Genomic DNA, 17,617 nt, shown 5'->3' with positions numbered 1-17,617 from the left:
AGAGATAAATTTATCTGAGATTGACGGATTTCACAGCCAATCAGAGGAGAGGGACTTCTGCCCCACAGCCAATCAGAGGAGAGGGATTGCTGTCCCAAAGCCGATCAGAGGTTGTCTGTATCGCGGCTGAGAAACAAAGTTTCCGCTGCTCAGGATCGAAATCATCAGTCATAATTCATTGAATCAACAGCAGAGAGGTGTTGTCTTTTGAGTCACATTAATATCAATGTGACTCAACCCGCCCCCCAGGACACGTATATCGCCCCCCACATCACCATCGGCAACACTGAACTAAAAACAGTACAACAATTTAAATATCTTGGCTGCATCATCTCCATTGATGCTCGCATTGATAAGGAGGTTGACAACAGGCTTGCGAAAGCAAATAGCTCATTCGGCAGACTGTACAAACGAGTTTGGAAAAACAAACACCTCAAATCCAACACTAAGATCAGTGTGTACAAAGCAGTTGTTCTTACCACCCTTCTCCACGGTTCAGAAGCCTGGGTTCCATACCGCAGCCACATCAGTCTCCTTGAACGTTTCCATCAGCGATGCCTGCGCACCATTCTAAACATCCACTGGAAGGACTATGTAACCAACACCAAGGTCCTGGAACGTGCAGGAGTAAGCAGCATCGAAGCCATGCTTCTAAAATCACAGCTTCGCTGGGCCGGACATATAGCTAGAATGGAAGATCATCGTCTACCAAAGATCATCATGTTCGGCGAGCTTTCGAGTGGTCACCGGGACAGGGGTGCTCCAAAGAAACGATATAAGGACTGTTTCAAAAAGTCTCTCAACATCTGTGGTTTAAACCCAAGCGAGTGGAAAACACAAGCAGAGGATCGAGTTGGATGGCGTCACACCATCAACGTAGCCGCCTCAACCTTTGAGAGTGAACGTAGGAGCAACTTAGCTGTAAAGAGACAACAACGGAAAGACCGGATAGCACAGCCATCAGACCCAGATGACCAATCCTTTATCTGTCGACACTGCAGCCGAGCCTGCCGTGCTCACATTGGACTTATGAGCCACGAGAGGTCTTGTGGGAGAAAACGGGGTGGACCTCCTTCATGAATCTTCGTTCGCGAAGCCAAAGCCATGAATACATTAACTTTCACATCCCGTCACTTCTCTCTGCATCAAAACAGAAAAGCTCCTCTCTTCTGATTGGCTGCGGGACAAAATCATCTCTCCTGATTGGCTGTGAAATCTGTCAATATCAGATAAGCACCGCCTTTTTCTCTATTGACCGAAAGCACAGGTCTTTTTCACCAGATATCTCAGCGGAGGGGAGCCGCGATGTTTGATTTGTAGTTGAAGAAAACAATCTGTGACTCGTGTGGAAGAACTTTACATCGATACAGGAGCACAAATATGTTTTTCACCAGATGTACTGCAACAATTGGAGGAAAACTATCAGCGTGACAGTTTTTTTAATCGGTGACTTGTATCACTAAATTTGTGCTCCTGTAATTAAGAAGTTGTGACTTTGTAACTGTGGTGTTGTTTTTGTGGAGAGAAAAGAATTCTATAGGTACACAAAACAATTGTACAGGTACACAACTCACGGCACACAACTACAAATTCACTTTTACAAGTACACAAACCTTCTTCACTAATAATACCTCCATAATTGATCCCTTGATTGGCCGGCCAATCAGGAGCTCAGGTGATCAGCTCAGATGATCTCAATCTCCCTCCAATGGAACTGAGTAAGACTCAGCTGGTAAACACAAATGAGCAAAGCACTTCAGCAACGTCCCTTTTCAACCAAAATAAACCTGATGTCAATTTATTTACCTGGAACGAACATCCAATGCCACAAACTTGCTCTTCAAACAATCTTATGGGACGGTGCTGCTGCCTTGCTCCACTGCATAGACTGCAGTTAAACAGTCAAACTGGAGGCGGGGGTTGTGAACGACTCAGGTATGTGATGTTACTACACGACAGTGAACACAGGACCTCTCTGACACAGCCTGGAAAACATTGTCATTCTGAACAGCAGAAATCCAGACAGAACCTGTAGGTTGTTGGATAAAATCCATGTGAACTCTTTTCTAACTCTGAGTGATTTCATGCTCCCTGCAGTAATGTCGACTTTACAAAAAGGATGAAACATAGAACTCTGACGATACGGCAGATTTACAGCCTCTGCTGCTCCAGGAAAATGTGCTATTAGTGATGTCTAACTCCAGATGAGCCTCCAGTGGAAGGCTGTTTTGAAAGTGGCTGTTCTGATCGGGTTACAGATCAATTCAGGGCAAAAGTGAAACGTCTGATCACACCAGTGACTCTTTAAACACATTTTTTTTAAATTCTTTCTGTGGTGAAATATTGAAAGGTAATGCTGGAGGACAAACGCTCCATTTACACTCTGTTTTGTCACTTGATTAACCAAGTAAATAGCCAATAGGACCAATGACCTCTGACCATTCATTTCTCTGGACCAGGTGTGTCCAACATGTTGGCCATGGGTCAAAAGCAGCTCACCAGGGAGTCCAATACGTTCTCCAGAAGGATCTTTGAAAGGGTGTAAAAGGAGACACGGTTCTATAAAAGAGGCTGTTGCTCCTGAACTGTCCACTGGGGATTTTAGTGATTTTCCACAATGAGTAGAGGTACACCATCTTTTGTATTGCGGTGCAAAGACAATTTCAGTTTGCCATTTTGAAGAAATGTCAGTTAATTCTCATTAAGTTTACTAAAAAGTGAATTAATTGTGAACATTTCCAAGACGTTTGTATGTCTATATGTTTTTTTGTTTTTTGTTTTTTATGTTGTGTTATCACATTGGGGTGTACTAAATGACTTTTATACTACTGTTTTAAACCATTGTCACGATTTTAATCAAATCCATGGACACAAAATGAACGATTATCATTTTTAGTGCTTAATTAACAGCTTCCAAAACACAGTCAAAATAATTGAGCTGCCTACAAATCAGAAATGTAATTATTCAAAAGCATAGAGCTGAAAACTCCATGGAAAGAAAGAAAGAGTTAAACCTTTAAACTGCGTCGAGCTGTAAACTTCTGAAATGAGTCTGTTTCTGCTTGAAGACGTGAGTCAGAAACAAGCAGCTGCCTTAACATGAACACAGGAAGCGTTCAGGGTCAGTGTCTCGGTCTGTTGTTCAGTTATTGTGAACAAATGATCAGATATGATTATAAAAAAGAAATAGCATGTCTTTCAGAAGACATTTAAATCTGTATGTGTTTCACCAGTAGAGAGGAAGTCACACACTGATTTCATCCTCCATCACATTCTTCTGCAGTGATTTTCTTTTTATCAGGAAGCATTTCTTCTTTGTCCACATTGGTGCTCATCTGTTTTTCAGGGATGCAAAGTATTTAGTCCAGCTGCTCTTCGGAGGGGGTAAAAAACGGAGCTGCCCGATAGTTTTGAGGCAGAATGACTCGGGGAACAGCTGTATGAACGGACTGTAATCTAGAAAAGATAAGACATTTGTGGAGGCCATTTCTGGACACATGAGTAAATAGATAAAGAAGATTACCCTGATGCCTAACCATTTCATAGAACCATGTCTTCTTGGGCAAAACAGTTCTCTATTTTAAATCATTTACCAAATTTACACATACCAATGTATCCTTAAATTATTTTCTTTTTACTTATTTTTTAATGGTCTATTTTGTATTTACCTGTATATCTCATCTTTAGAATTGCACTTTAATATCGTAGAGCACGTCCATTCAGCTGAGACACAGCAGGGGTAAGATGTTTCTGGTAAATATGTAAAATCCAATAGAAAAAAATGTAAATAAAGAAAGAAAGACTCATCTCTGTGAGCGGTGCATCATCTTAGTCATTATGGAAACAAACAGTCGGAGGCTTGTTGTGAGAATAATGTGTCATGATTATTCTGTGATCTGATGTAGATATTGCAAATGGAATAAATACTTAAATACAGTCTTGGAATAATGAGTTGAACAAGCTTCATGTATTTTACAGCTTTATAATGAAAAACCAGATGACGCTTCTTACATGAAATACGCGGCAATAACTGGTGCTAATTGCTGCTTTTTTGTTGCAGAGTGTCCTTTTGTCTGCTGCCTTCCTCGGGCTAATGCAGATGCCCTTTAAATACCCTTTTGCATTCAGGCTGACTCAGACTGACTCGTCCCATTTCCACGGGAACCAAACACCTTTTTACTCTTCAGTCTGCTCTCATTTTCCCTGAAGCCCCCGGCTTCAGATTCACTTCAAAACATGATGACATATATTTGTTTCTAAATGAGAGATATTTTTATTCTCTGCCGTGAGTAATATTAACCAGTTACTCGACAAGTGACCATATTTGGTCCTTATTTCTTTGTGTTTCATTCTAACTAATAAAGCTGAGATTTTACTCATTGTCATGGAAAATAACCTTTTCTACAGTTCATGGTTAGTGCACAAGTTTAACCGGTTGAGGCCTTCATATTGAAAATCAGATAAAATGTGAAAAGTGGCGCATTAATCTCGGTACCCAGCAAAGATTAAGTGACGCTTTGTGGCCCGTTACGCCTTGTTCCACTGTACAGAGTAATATAGGACAGAAAGGGATGGGAAGGTACGTAAAGAGTACCCAGACCCAACTCTGTTACGCAGTCCCACTGCAGAGAGTACGGTTAAAATGTAGGCCGGGTTGTGAGCGCCACGTGACGCTGCAGGCGCATGACAATGCAGGTGTGTGACGTCATTATGCAAGAGTAAGCGCAGGCATAACGCGGAACACTTTTGTTATTACAAACACGGGACCAGTTTCGTACAATGGAGGACTTATTCGTTGTGCTTTTTGATTTTGCTTGGTTCTGATTATGTAAGCAGTGTGCCGTGTGAAGTGCTGTAGCATTGGGGCGTGCAGCCGATGAGGGATTATAAGGCGGCAGGTTTGTCAGGATTGATGTGAATCACTGACCAATCAGCAGACGGCTGCGTTTTGCTCCTCCTTATTGCACCCGCTCTGTAGTGCTGGGTAAACAAATGGAAGGGTGACGAAAAATCATAACACTTTGGTACGGTTCTTCGGTACCATCAACAACTTTTGCAGTAGGGATGCACAAAAAGCCGTCCTGTCACATTCTGTGCAGTAGAAACGAGGCTTTATAAGCATTAGTAGAAAACTACAGATCATATTTATGGCAGAAGAGGACACAACCTCATACAGAACTTTCCCCTTAAAGATACATTTAAAATCTATATCTCAAATCATTTGAGAAAAAGATAAATGTATTATGGTGGAATTAATGTTATATTTCTGTAACTTTGAAAAGTCTCAGTTATCAAATGAGCCTTGAAATACTCACTGACCACTTTAGTGAGTTCCCTATGAAGAGATAAGCTGTAAATGTTCACTTCCAGGGCATTTAAAGTCTCCACGCTAAATTGACCTGTTTTATGCATTTATTTTGCATCCCATTGAAAAGGCTAGTGGACTGAATACAAACTAAAAACAGCAGTTGCTGAAGGTTTTTTCAAGTAAAATGAGCTGTAAAGACGTTATTGTGCAGCTACTTCAGTCACATTTTACATTGCTGCCACATCATGGTCCGATATGGAATAAAGTGTTGGTCCTGGAACGGCACTCTAATCCTTCACGTGGGCCACACGGTTCGACGACAGGGCAGCAAAATAAGGTTTCTTACAGATGAATGAATGGAGTGGGAGAAGAAGAGGCTGAGGTAGATTGCACAGTATTATACCACAGCAGAAGTCCAATCTGATCATTACGGAGACTGGCAATAATGGACCTCTTCCCATTAAAAAGAAATGCTCTAATATTGCCTTTGGCCTTTCTGTACAAGGCTTTCGTGGTGTAGTGGCAGATGTGAATAATGTGTGATTGTGCTGTGGAGGCGTTTGTAGAAAAAGCAGCAGGTAATACAAAGCCATGAATAGGCTGAAAAAGCAAGGATTAGTGCTTTTATGGTGTATTCACGTAGACTAAGGACACACTATTAAAGTGTGCAGGTAGAAGTACACAATCAACAAGGTTTCTCCAGCAGGCAGACTCAGATTCTGGCGCGTTACACAGACGAGGGGTAAAACGCATCTGTACAAATCAAACGACGACAGGCTTTTGTTCTGCTGAGTGATTATTCAGGGACGATTGAACATGTCGGGACATGTTTGTACTCGATATTATGATGTTCTACAGATCCGTGTGTGTCAGAAAGAGGGGGTGGATCTTCATGTCTCATGAGGAAATTATTCTAAATGTATGAAAATGACTTAATAGTTCATTATGAATCAGCTCATGACTGAAAGTCTGCATTGCTGTTTTTAAACACAAAATAAAGGTTCATTCACAACCACACAGTACTATCCTCACATAATTCCTTAGTTATTTCTACACCTATTTGTTTCCGTAGTCAGACGACTGAAAAAAAAAGAACAGGCGTAAATTCGAAACCCCAAAGTGTTCAGTAATTTCTGACCTCTCATGGCCATGGATCAAAGTGGCAGGGTCTTATATTGGAGCCCTAATATTCAGCTCCTGGTTTTATGCTGAGAACAGGAGTTTTAAAAACAAGAGGACCGTGCTGGTTTTTAATCAAACCTGTCAACAGTTTACTGAGTTGGTCAAACTTCAAGTGCATGTGATGAACTGTGACTCAGGGGGAGACAAGCAAGCCGAACGTTGTCAGAGTTCCTTCAAATACTGCATCACAAATGTTCTCGATGGGAATGCGGAGGAGCAGCAGGAACATGAGCATCAGAAGAGATCTGAGGAGAAACAGACGCTGGGCACTGTGGATAGGGTTAGGGTTCTGCTTCTCCTGTTTTGTTTTCAGAAGAGGTGTGAGCAGAGGGCAAAGTTTTGATGATGACCGCCGTACATATATTTGGAGGACATGACTGCACAACAGCCCCTGTCTAGCTCAGTTGGTAGAGCATGAGACTCACAATCTCAAGGTAGAGGGCTCCTTCTCGTGGGCTCACCACCCACAGGAAATGTTCTTAGTCGGTGCAATGTGATCTGGGTGACGGTGCTCAGACTGCCAACCCCGTGACCCGGAAACGGATAAGCGGTAGAAGATGGATGGATGGATGGATGGATGGATGGATGGATGGATGACTACACAACACCAGGATGTGAAGCTGTCAGCTCATGTTCTCTGTTCTTCTGCCTGCTTAGAGATCCACTCAGTCCCTGTATGTACAAATGTTCTCCATGTATGCAGGTGGTGGTGAAGTAAATAGTAGCAATTGTTCACTTTGTTGGAGAAGAGTTGATAAATTCTAAAGCGTGAACAGCACAAACACTCTGAATCCACCACTTGTATCTGCACAGCATCTAGGGGCTTTTAAAGGTTACACTCTAATGGTGTACACAATTGATTTATCAATATCAATAGAATAAAGTTGGAGGACGAGTCTCCATTCAAACCGCTTCAAAAGACATTTGACAGAAAAAATAATATTTGGAAAATGCACCTACCTAGAAGCCCCTCTGAGGGACTGTACAGCCCCCAAGAGTGCTGCGACCCACACTGTCAGAACCGTTGGCCCACGTAAATGTTGGTTTTACACTCTACTGGTCAAATGACCTCCTGTGGTGTTCAGGTCCAATCATTTTTTAATTGCACTGAATACAAGTGCAAAAACAAGTGTCAGCTCGTGTTTGGCTTGACTGTAATGTTTTGGTGAGTCAGACACTAGAGAAAGAGTCTGCAGTGCGTCCTGGAATAAACAGGTCCAATAAAACATTGTTCTTCTCTGTGAGACGAGGCTATTAGCCGAGACTCCACATTACTCAAATTTAAACCAACACCTAAAAGAGACAGTTTTCGCTTTCACATGGTGCAAAGCCTGTGATGCACCAGACACTGCATGCTCCATCCAGCGTAAGCAGTTGGCTGCAGATTAAACTATTATTGACAGAAGAATTCCTTTTACAGCAGTGAAAAACCCGTTCAGCAGAAAGAAAGCTCCCATAGAGATCGGGCAAGTAGAAGAGCCCATCTGTCTCCACCAGTTGGTTCTTTGCAGGAGCAGAGAGGAAAAACATGCGATTTACATTTACAAAAATACTAATTTAGTGAGACTTTCCTTTTTTTTAGTGCAACATGGCTCCATCAGTGCAAAGTGACTCTTTAAAGCAGAGCGGTAGAAAAAGTGAATGAATAAGTGAATCCATTAAACACCCTCACTTCTTTCGCTTCCGCATCTGAACATGTATTCCTCCAGCTACTCCAGCTCACTAAAAGTGAGGGCACGCAGTCAATCAGCACGATTCATTCACACTGCCTGCTGCTCTTGTTAGGTTCAAATGTTAATTCGCCACAAGCTCAAGTGATGCAGTAATTATCAGAGGCCATCACGGGCTTAAACACAAGTTCTTAACTAAATCTCTGCACTGGCTCTTGTGTTTCTCCTCCCTCCACACGACGCAAAATCAATAGCACTCTCACTTTTATTGGACATGTGCAAATATATGTTGTATTTATAGAGTGATGCCTAATATTTTAACCTGCCGAGGTCAGTTCACACTCCCCATCTCATCTCATTAACTCCGGTTTACTGAGTGAAAAAGTGTGGGTTGCTGTGATTGAGCCAGAGGTTTTCCATCACAACGAAATACTGGGGGGGGACCATAACCTGCACACCCACAAAAGGGCGCAGGGAAACCATATAAAGATGCCGATGGCTAAGCTAACTGAGGCTACGTTGACATTGTAGGTCTTGATGCTCGATTACGATTTCTTGCTGAGGACTGAGTTCTATGTGTGATTACTACATTTTAAACCTGACCTCCATCAGACTGCAGTATGAACGTCATCTGACCCCAAAGTGACCCGCATGTGCTGAAGAAGGACGCTATTTATGAAGTAAATGTGGATCCTACACAGGTCAGGGTGTGTAGGTCAATTTTCAAGGGGTTGTGCAATAGGAGCCGACAAAATCTCGAATGAATGAGGACGGAAGGAAGGAGTTTGAGAAAATAGAGCACACAGCTTTTAAAGTCTTTTGTGGAGCAGCGTCTGCTCGCTTCACATCTCCAACTGTCTCCACCTTCCTCCACGTGTCCTGTTCTCCTACACTTGTGGAGCTCTTGTTATGTCCAGTTGACACGCTTGTTTTCAGTTATTGGAGGTAGTGGAGACGACCCAGGAGAGAAGGCCTGAGCTTTTTGGTCCAAATGAAGAGTAAAACCAAAGAAGACACACACATACACACACACACACACACACACACACACACACACACACACACACACACACACGCAAGCAGAGATAGAACATGAAATACCACACCGAGGTGAAGTTACAGCAACATGAGACACTAGTGCACAATAAAACAGGAAGCATCCGAGAAAAACCAAGAAAGCAACAAAAGAACTAAAAAACTCTTGAACCACGAACAGAAACACACTGAAAATGACTGAAAACACAATAAACTTCAGAAAACTTTGGGAAAACACAAAATCAAAGCCAAATAGGTTGTATGTGCTTTGTTATTTAGAATGAGGAGAACGTTTCATAAACGTGCTCTTTTTCTAGTTTTGTAGAATGCTAGTAGGCGCCTACTCCAGCTTTCACTTTCACTCCACAATAATAGTAATTCAAAGAGACGTCTGCACACCTGATTTCCCGCAGAGAAGAAGAATGGCACCAACGCTGCACCCACAAGTCATCTGGTCTTCTTCATGCAGTGGAGTAGTAGCAACAGTTCCCCTTCAAGGCTCGATTCTGATCCAAGGCCAATGCAGAGTTTGCCTGTTTACCCTGTGTGTGTGCAGCTTTTCCTTGAGAACTCTGGACTGTTTGAGTAGAATTTCCAGTGGCTGCTTAATGTGAACGGGTGTTGGTCCAGTGTGTTTCTGTCTCTTTCACAACCTCATGTTGTTTCTGGTTTATTGCGTTTTGGGGTAACTCCTTGTCTTCTATCTCCTTCCTAGTCGTGCCTCCACTGATTTATTCATATGTAAAAGAAAAGAATAAAAGAATAAAGGAGCTCCTGCTTGTCAAGTTGGCTCAAACTGCGTATTGTGGCTGAATCAAACTAAAAGCTCTTGAATTACCTTGAAGCTAAGCTAAACATGCAAACAGCCCATGCAAAGAACATCTTCAGGTCATGTCAGGAGCTAATACAGAGTGTACTGATGTTGTGTTCACTGGACATTTTCCAGGTTTCTTATGTCTACATTTGTCCAACTCCACGCGAGTCATGTTTTAGATTCAATAATTAAACCTTCCAAGTGGTTTCAGCTTGTTCTTTGAATAGGAACCACTTCTTTGACAGTATTTATAATATTACAGCACTTCAGTGTACAGTCACCTCATATTTGACTTAACAAGTGAAACAAAGAGTATTTGGGTGTAAATTTGGAAAAAGCTCAACAAGCACGGCTTGTTAGTTGGAAAATTGTTTTCAAATGCTGTAGGACACGGGTCTTCAGTTCCGGGCCTCAAGGGCCGCTGTCCTGCATGTTTTAGGTCTCTTCAAGCTCCAGCACACCTCAGCCTAATGTTGATGTCATCGTCAAGCTTGTACAAAAGCCCAATGACGAGGCTCTTATTGCATTCAGGTGCGTTGCAACGGGGAGAAACTTAAAACATGCAGGACACCGGGCCTCCAGGCACGGAATTGAATATCCCTGCTGTAGGATCACACGATTCCATCCGTGTCTTTTGTCCTACAATTTGACCCAATCTGCTCTTTTCTTCCTCAGATAGTATCGAAGATTACATCCAGACCGCATCGTCCAACGTGGACTCAGCCAATCAGGAGCTTGCCAAGGCCAACCAGTACCAGGTAACCGGTGACCCTCCTCGCTCTGCTTCCACTTTGTTCTTGTTCATGTTTCTACTTGACTGAGCCTTCGCATTGTGATGCTCCCACAAGAAGCTCAGCTTGATCAGGAATGCAAACAGGGACTCTGCTAACTAGATTACACAGCTTTATCACATCCCCACAAGCATAATAACAGAGATGATGCAATTCCATGTCATACTTTACTAGCTTTTGCCTTCAGTAAAATTAATTGTATTTAAAGGCAGGAAACAAAATGATTGCCTCGAGTCTTGTGAAAACACAAAAAACTATATATATATTTCCTGTTCCATGAACATGTTTCTCCTCCTAAGATAATGGTTGTGAATTTGCATTTTTTATCCTACGAGTGTATTGACTTAGAGAGGAAATGTATTAATGGGCAAGAGCTGCGGCCAGAAATTAAATAGAATTTTTCTTCACGGTGTGATTTTGGGGGCAGCAAAGATTTTCCACTTCGGAGCACATAGTGGAGAGACATTTTATGACATGCCCAAGGGTCTGCTTTGGTTCGTTCTGTTCAAAGAAATATGTGTGTGTTCTACCTTTCTGTCAAGGACTATCTCAGCAGGCCTAAGCTGTGTGTGACTATGTACTTCGTCGGCCCCCAGCGATGGTAAATAATGTACTAAGTTGAGTGTCACTGGGTTAATAAAGAATCTACCTTGTCGTTTTTTAACCTGCTGATGGATTTCTTCAGCGGCATACAAACTCCCTCATCGCACTTTTTCAAAGAGATAGATTTTATTTATTAGTATTTATTCACGTGTGATTGATGGTGTGTAATCATATGTGATGAGTGTGTTCAGTCGTCTCTGCAAGGTGGATTATTTTCTGGAAAGTGAGGCCAAGGTAATCTTTTCTTCAGATTTTCGTTTCAAGGAGTTCAGTTTTCATTTTTATATGCTTACGGAGATATTTTGTGGCACATCGGTGGCTTTAATGTGAAAACAAGTGGAACAACAACTGCAATCATGCAGCCAGAGTGTGTCATGACTGCAGTCAGTCCCCCCATGCTGCTGCACCACTCGCCGGTGAACAAATGAGCGAATGGCAACAGCTTTCCCATTAATTGTCATTTCATTATCTCAAGGAGAGCTGAGCCGTGACCGAGCTCACACTGAGCAATTTAGCTCTCAGCCAATCCAGACAGTCGCTGTCTTTACAGAAGAGCAGCTGAATAGAGGAAAAACAAAGACGCACTGAATACCACACTCTGTCTTTTTCGAAGAGTCTTATGATCAGAACATTAACATGTGAGTGTCAGAGAGTCCAAAAGGAACAGAACGTGTATCGTCTATACAATAATAGTGTTTTAAAGTATGAAAGAAGACAAGATATGTGATCGCTCTTTAATTTTAATGTGGCTTCAAACTATGTTTCCTTACATTTCTGAGACCAAACAGTTTCAGAAAATTTGATCAAATACATTGAACATCAATTTATTCAGAAAATACAGTGAAACAAACTCTGGACATTGTGTTAATCCTGAAAAAGAAAACTGAAAGAATAAACAAGTGTTTTAAACTACTGTAATACCCTGCTTGACTTCCTGTGCAGGAGGTTTTGTCTGGGTCCTGAGGACATCGTGTTGTTGGGGTCTGTACTTGCAGTGTTTCTGTGTGTTGGCGTTGTGATGGATGGTGACCTCCACAGAAGGGTCACCTTCTCCCAATGTCAGTTTCCTTACCCTTCCATTCCTCTTCACCCCCAAATTACAACAAGGGAGTGTTTGAATTCCACAATCTTGCCTCGCTACAATAGTGCACATGACATAAGTGAAGGCTGTTGAGGAATGCTGAACAGTAATTCTGTCAGGACAAGTCAAAAGCAGACCGAGTCCAGAGTTCAGTTTTCAAAGAGTTTACTTTTGCATGCATTTACACATCGGCACAATGAGCTATGAATATCATTTTCCCGTCATTCCTGACAACATTCCTGACAACATTCCTGACATATGTGGCGCAATGCATCTGAATAAGGTTCTTAAATGGGCGAATCGCTGCGCGACAGTCGTGTTATTCGTGGAACATGTTTTTGGCGGCCCAAAAAGTCTTTCAAGAATGACAAGGCTCCCCTCGATAAGTGAAGTTTGCAACTGAGCCTGTGGATTAGTTGTGATGTGTGGTGATGCGTTATACAGCGTGACAGCATTCGCTCCCCTGTCGCATCCTCCTTTTTGATCAACTCTAGGGCATTTCTCTGGATGTGGAGCGATCTGGAGGGTGTGAACTGTACAGCAGCTGATGGTAGAATGACTGGGGCGTGTTTTGAGCCATAAACTATACATATAAATAAGCTGTGCACATTAAGGCGCAACACCACGGAACAATATTGATGACCGTGCGAAATGACTCGTAATGATCCGCCACCATTTTGTGCAATTCCTTGTAACGCATGATAATCGGTTGCGACTGTCCGTGACGGCACGTGATGTCTCTGCTCTGAATCGTAGAAGTCAGGCCAAAATCGTGATCCACGGTCAGGAATTGACATTCGTGCCATTCCTGACTTGTCATCGTTTTGTGTAGACGCACCTTTATCAAAGTCTAACATTGCTGAATCGGGTCGGCTGAGGCAAGAGGGAGGTCCAGATCAAGCAAGGCCAAACATGAGCAACAAGAGAAACACTGAGAAAAAAACACAAGAACCTATGGTATGACAAAGTAGTTCAGCATGTTTTTACCTTGCCAACATGTTTCGACTGTTTCCACAGTCTTCCTCAGAGCGTCATCTGACATGTGATGACGTGTCGGCCTTTATCAGGTACATAGCGCTGGAGCAGGATTTCTCAATTCCAGCCTTGAGGGCCGGTGTCCTGCATGTTTTAGGTTTCTCCCAGTTGCAACACACCTGAATCCAGTAAGGGCCTCGTTACTTGGCTTTTTTTACAAGCCAGACGATGACATCAACATCAGATTGAGGTGTGCTGAAGCTGGGAGAGCAAAAACATGCAGGACACCGGCCCTCGAGGCCCAGAATTGAGAACCCCTGCTCTACAGCAAAGTGATGCAATGTACCTCGTTTGGTGTGACTTTTTCCAAGTTCCTCTCCATGTTATTAACCAGTCGGACTGAAGAGTGTGATATGCCAGAACAATTCCATGACTTTTACTGAAATCCACATAGTTTGTTTGTCATATTTAGAGAAGCTATTAGGCTCTAAATGTAAGAGAGTGTGTGACGATTCTGGTCACTCTTACCCGTCACACTGATGATTAACTGTCTAACCCGAGGATCGGCAACCTTCAACAGTCAAACAGCCATTTGGACCCGTCTGCCACTGAACACCACACATTGGGAGGAACACCCTCGCCTTAACACATTGGGAGAACCCCCCCCCCCCCCCCCCCCCACACACACACACACACACACACATACACACACACACACACCACCCAACGCCCGCCGCTAATATTATTATAATATTACTAAAACGACGCATATGGGTTTTTTAAAACCATGAGTGTGAGTGGTGTGGCTTTCTATGTCATTCATTTGTTATATAGATCCTAATTATTTCGCGTAAATTGAATAATTGTGACGTGAAGGGCCCTCGTCAGCATCCTTTACATACGCCACTTTGCACACACTGGTTTTTTTTGTTGACTGGGTTTATTGAAATGTGGGCGCTCCACAGCGCCGCGGCCTTTCGATGTCGTTCAGATGCTCCTGTTGCGCAGAGGAGGAGATCCAGCCGGAGATGGATGCTGCTGTTCGGAATGAGAAAGTTTTCCAAGCTGTATCGCAGAGAACGGAGGATCACGGCTTCGGACGGCCACAGAGCTGTGTCCGCAACTTCTGCGTTCTTTGCGCCACTATTGTTGCTACATACCTGCGTCTTTATGTGGCGTTCACAACCCCGCCTACATTTTACCACACTCTCTGTGGTGGGACCGCGCAACATAGGTGTCTGGGTTGGCTTTGCCTTACCGTCCCATCCCACCCCGCCGCGCTCCGGGACATAGTGCAGTGGGACCGGGGCCCAAGGAGCCACAGCAGTGGTGCAAAAGAGTCGCATGTGGTTCCGAAGCCGCAGGATGCCAACCCCTGATCTAAACTATTGCAGCATATACAACCGGGAATGTTTCTTTCAAATTGAACGTGTTTGTGAGTGTCCTACAAACAACGCAGCAGCATGGCATTTTGAAATTATTCAATGTTTCTGTGACTTTGTGGAGCTCATAAAATGACTAAAGTTGTCTTCATGCTGAGAAATGTCATCTATTTTGGCTGACTGCTTGGTGAGATGTGCTCTACTGGTGACTCACTAAGTGATACTTGCACAGCTCGCAGTGTCCATTGTCAAACTGTCAATCCATGCTCTCACTTCATTGGACAGTTTGTCTGCTTTTAGTGGGTTTTCCCTGTGTGACATTTCACAAGCTTTCAGATCATTTCTCCCCTGCTGACACTGTTTCCATTGCTCTGTGTCAACTGTAAAGCCAACTGCTGTTTTCTTGTTTAAGTGTTTTTGACTTCCAGATTAACTTAAATGTGCATTTTTATCATCTAAGCTGCTTTGATCTTTGACTTTCACAGCCTCCTTGTCTGTTCTCCATCGTCCCGAGACTCCCCTTTTGTTCCATCAGAGGCCCTGGTACTCAGGGTCACCTGAGCCAATGTGTAGATGCTACCTCTGGGATCTGTACCTTGGCCTTGTTCAGGAGGACGGTGGCAGATGGAAGAGAGGCTGTGTTTGTGACATGAGGTTCTGGTCTTGATGCACCGAGGCCTCCGGCCAAGGAGAGTGTTTGGAAGAGTTGGTGTCCAGGGTGGGAGGGGTCAGTCACAATCTTACCTGCAAGCCTCACAGTCCTGGAGGGAAGGCAGATTGAAGCCAATGACCTTCTCAGCTGACCTTGTCCTTAGCCGTAGCTGCAGCATGCAGACGGTGATGGAGGAGGTGAGAATAGATTCTATGATGGAGGTGTAGAAGTGCACCATCATCTTCACGGGCAGCCTGAACTTCTTCAGCTGCCGAAGGAAGTACATTCTCTGCTGGGCTTTCATGATGAGGGTTGAGCTCCACGTTGTTCAACCTGCACCAGGACACCGGACGGTCTGTCTCCCAACTGTAGGCAGACTCACCTCCATCAGAGATGAAGCCGATGAGGGTGGTGATAAGGGTGTCGTACAAGTGTGACAGCTCGTCACACTGTACGCCACAAATCTAATAAACTTTGTTCACAGCATGAAGATCATTGTCATAATCATGAGAACAATCAAAATGACTTTGACACAACCTCCCATCTAACCCTAACCCTTTTTTAATTGAAACACAGTTTTGTGGAGCAAAACCTTGAATATAAAACTGTCCCTGTGTTTGGACACACAGCTAAACAAAATTAGTTTCACATTGTGGTGCTGTTCACCTGATGTATAATCAGCCCCAGTGAACTCCAACTGTGAAGCAAAAGCATTTCAGAAGCAAATACATTCAAACATGTTTGAATTAAAAAATCTCTGAAGGATCATTCAATCGTTCTTTGCTCATTTTATAAAACAAACAAAAAAACAATTTGGCATTCTGAACCTGATGACTTTCCATCTGACTTTTTATCTGTTTGTTTGTTTTATTTTTATTGTTCAGTACAATTGGCATTTCAATCTGGACTCTCAGCAGTTTTTCATTAGAAAAAGAAACCAAATCCACCAAATCCACTGAAAAACAACAGAAATAAAAAAGTTGTACTGGCTTTTTTCATTCTCTTTTTTAACCCACCTGAACACTAAAAATCACTTAACCCACAAGTCTGTCTGTCTGTCTGTCTGTCTGTCTGTCTTTACCTTTGCACACCATAAGCTACACATTATGGGAAGGTTGGCAATTGGATCAAATCACAAACGCATACATTTTAACTGAAAATGTGTGAAGAAACATGAAAAAACTCTCTAAAAATCCAAATGGCATTGCTGCAGACACTATTACCAACTGACCGGAAGGAAGTAGACGTCACTTCATGGCTCTTAAAACTCCATTTGACCACAAATGTGCTTCTATGGATTAAATAATGATTGTGTTTGATTTTCAAAACATAACTAAATCTTATACAAATAAGGAACCAGACCAAAGCAAGCCAACCACAAAATATATCAAAACAAAGCTAAAGTCCCAATATATCTTAAAATATAACAATTCCCACTGAAAATAGAAGGGAAGTCGGCCATGTGTTGTCTTCCTGTTGTGAGTAGCTCAGCAGTCATGTGACCTCAAGCATGTCCACAGAAAAGAAGAGGCAGTTGCAACGTACCCATTTTATATTTTAAGAGCAGATTTGTGGAATTTTATGATGTGATGTAAAATGTAAATACTGAAAGTTAACTAACTCATGTTTACTTCATCATCCTTTGGCACTATCCACCACTGCACTATTATCTTATACATATATGTCTTGTACATAATAGAATTACATGTTTTTATTTTTTGTTTTACTTAATGTTTCCATTTGTCCAAAGAGAGCAAAGTCTACCGAAGTTAGATTCCTTTTGTTAAACATACCTGGCCAAGCTGATTCTGATGACTATGTTGTTGTTTTTTTAACTGTGAACAAACCTAGTATTGCACACATTGGCGTGAGAGACATTGACTTTCAAGGAAATGTATCTATTCATTCATTCATTCATTTATTCATTCATTCATTCATTCATGTGTTTTTTTGCCTGAATTATGTGCTTGTAATCTGCATATATCTATATATATAGATATATGTTAATATAACCGTCTCTATTCTGTAGTGAAGCATGCTCTGTCTGTTTTCTCCGTGTCTGTGATTGGTCGTACGCAGTGAACACAACGCGTCTTACCAGCTCGGGTTAAATTGCCCAGTTGA

General features: G+C 42.5%; 1 protein-coding gene across 1 annotated transcript in view; it reads left to right on the top strand.

Moving 5' to 3' along the window:
- Nucleotides 1-17,617, top strand: part of tsnare1 (T-SNARE Domain Containing 1) — a 230,307-nt gene that overhangs the window by 157,838 nt on the left and 54,852 nt on the right. Inside the window, exon 10 of the mRNA XM_080472247.1 lies at nucleotides 10,685-10,767. Within this exon, the coding sequence (XP_080328373.1) occupies nucleotides 10,685-10,767 (83 nt within the window). The remainder of the gene's footprint in view (nucleotides 1-10,684; nucleotides 10,768-17,617) is intronic.

This window comes from Lipophrys pholis, assembly GCF_963383615.2.
Source record: "Lipophrys pholis genome assembly, chromosome: 9".
NCBI classification, from domain to species: Eukaryota; Metazoa; Chordata; class Actinopteri; order Blenniiformes; family Blenniidae; genus Lipophrys; species Lipophrys pholis.
This window is presented reverse-complemented; position numbering and strand designations above follow the sequence as displayed.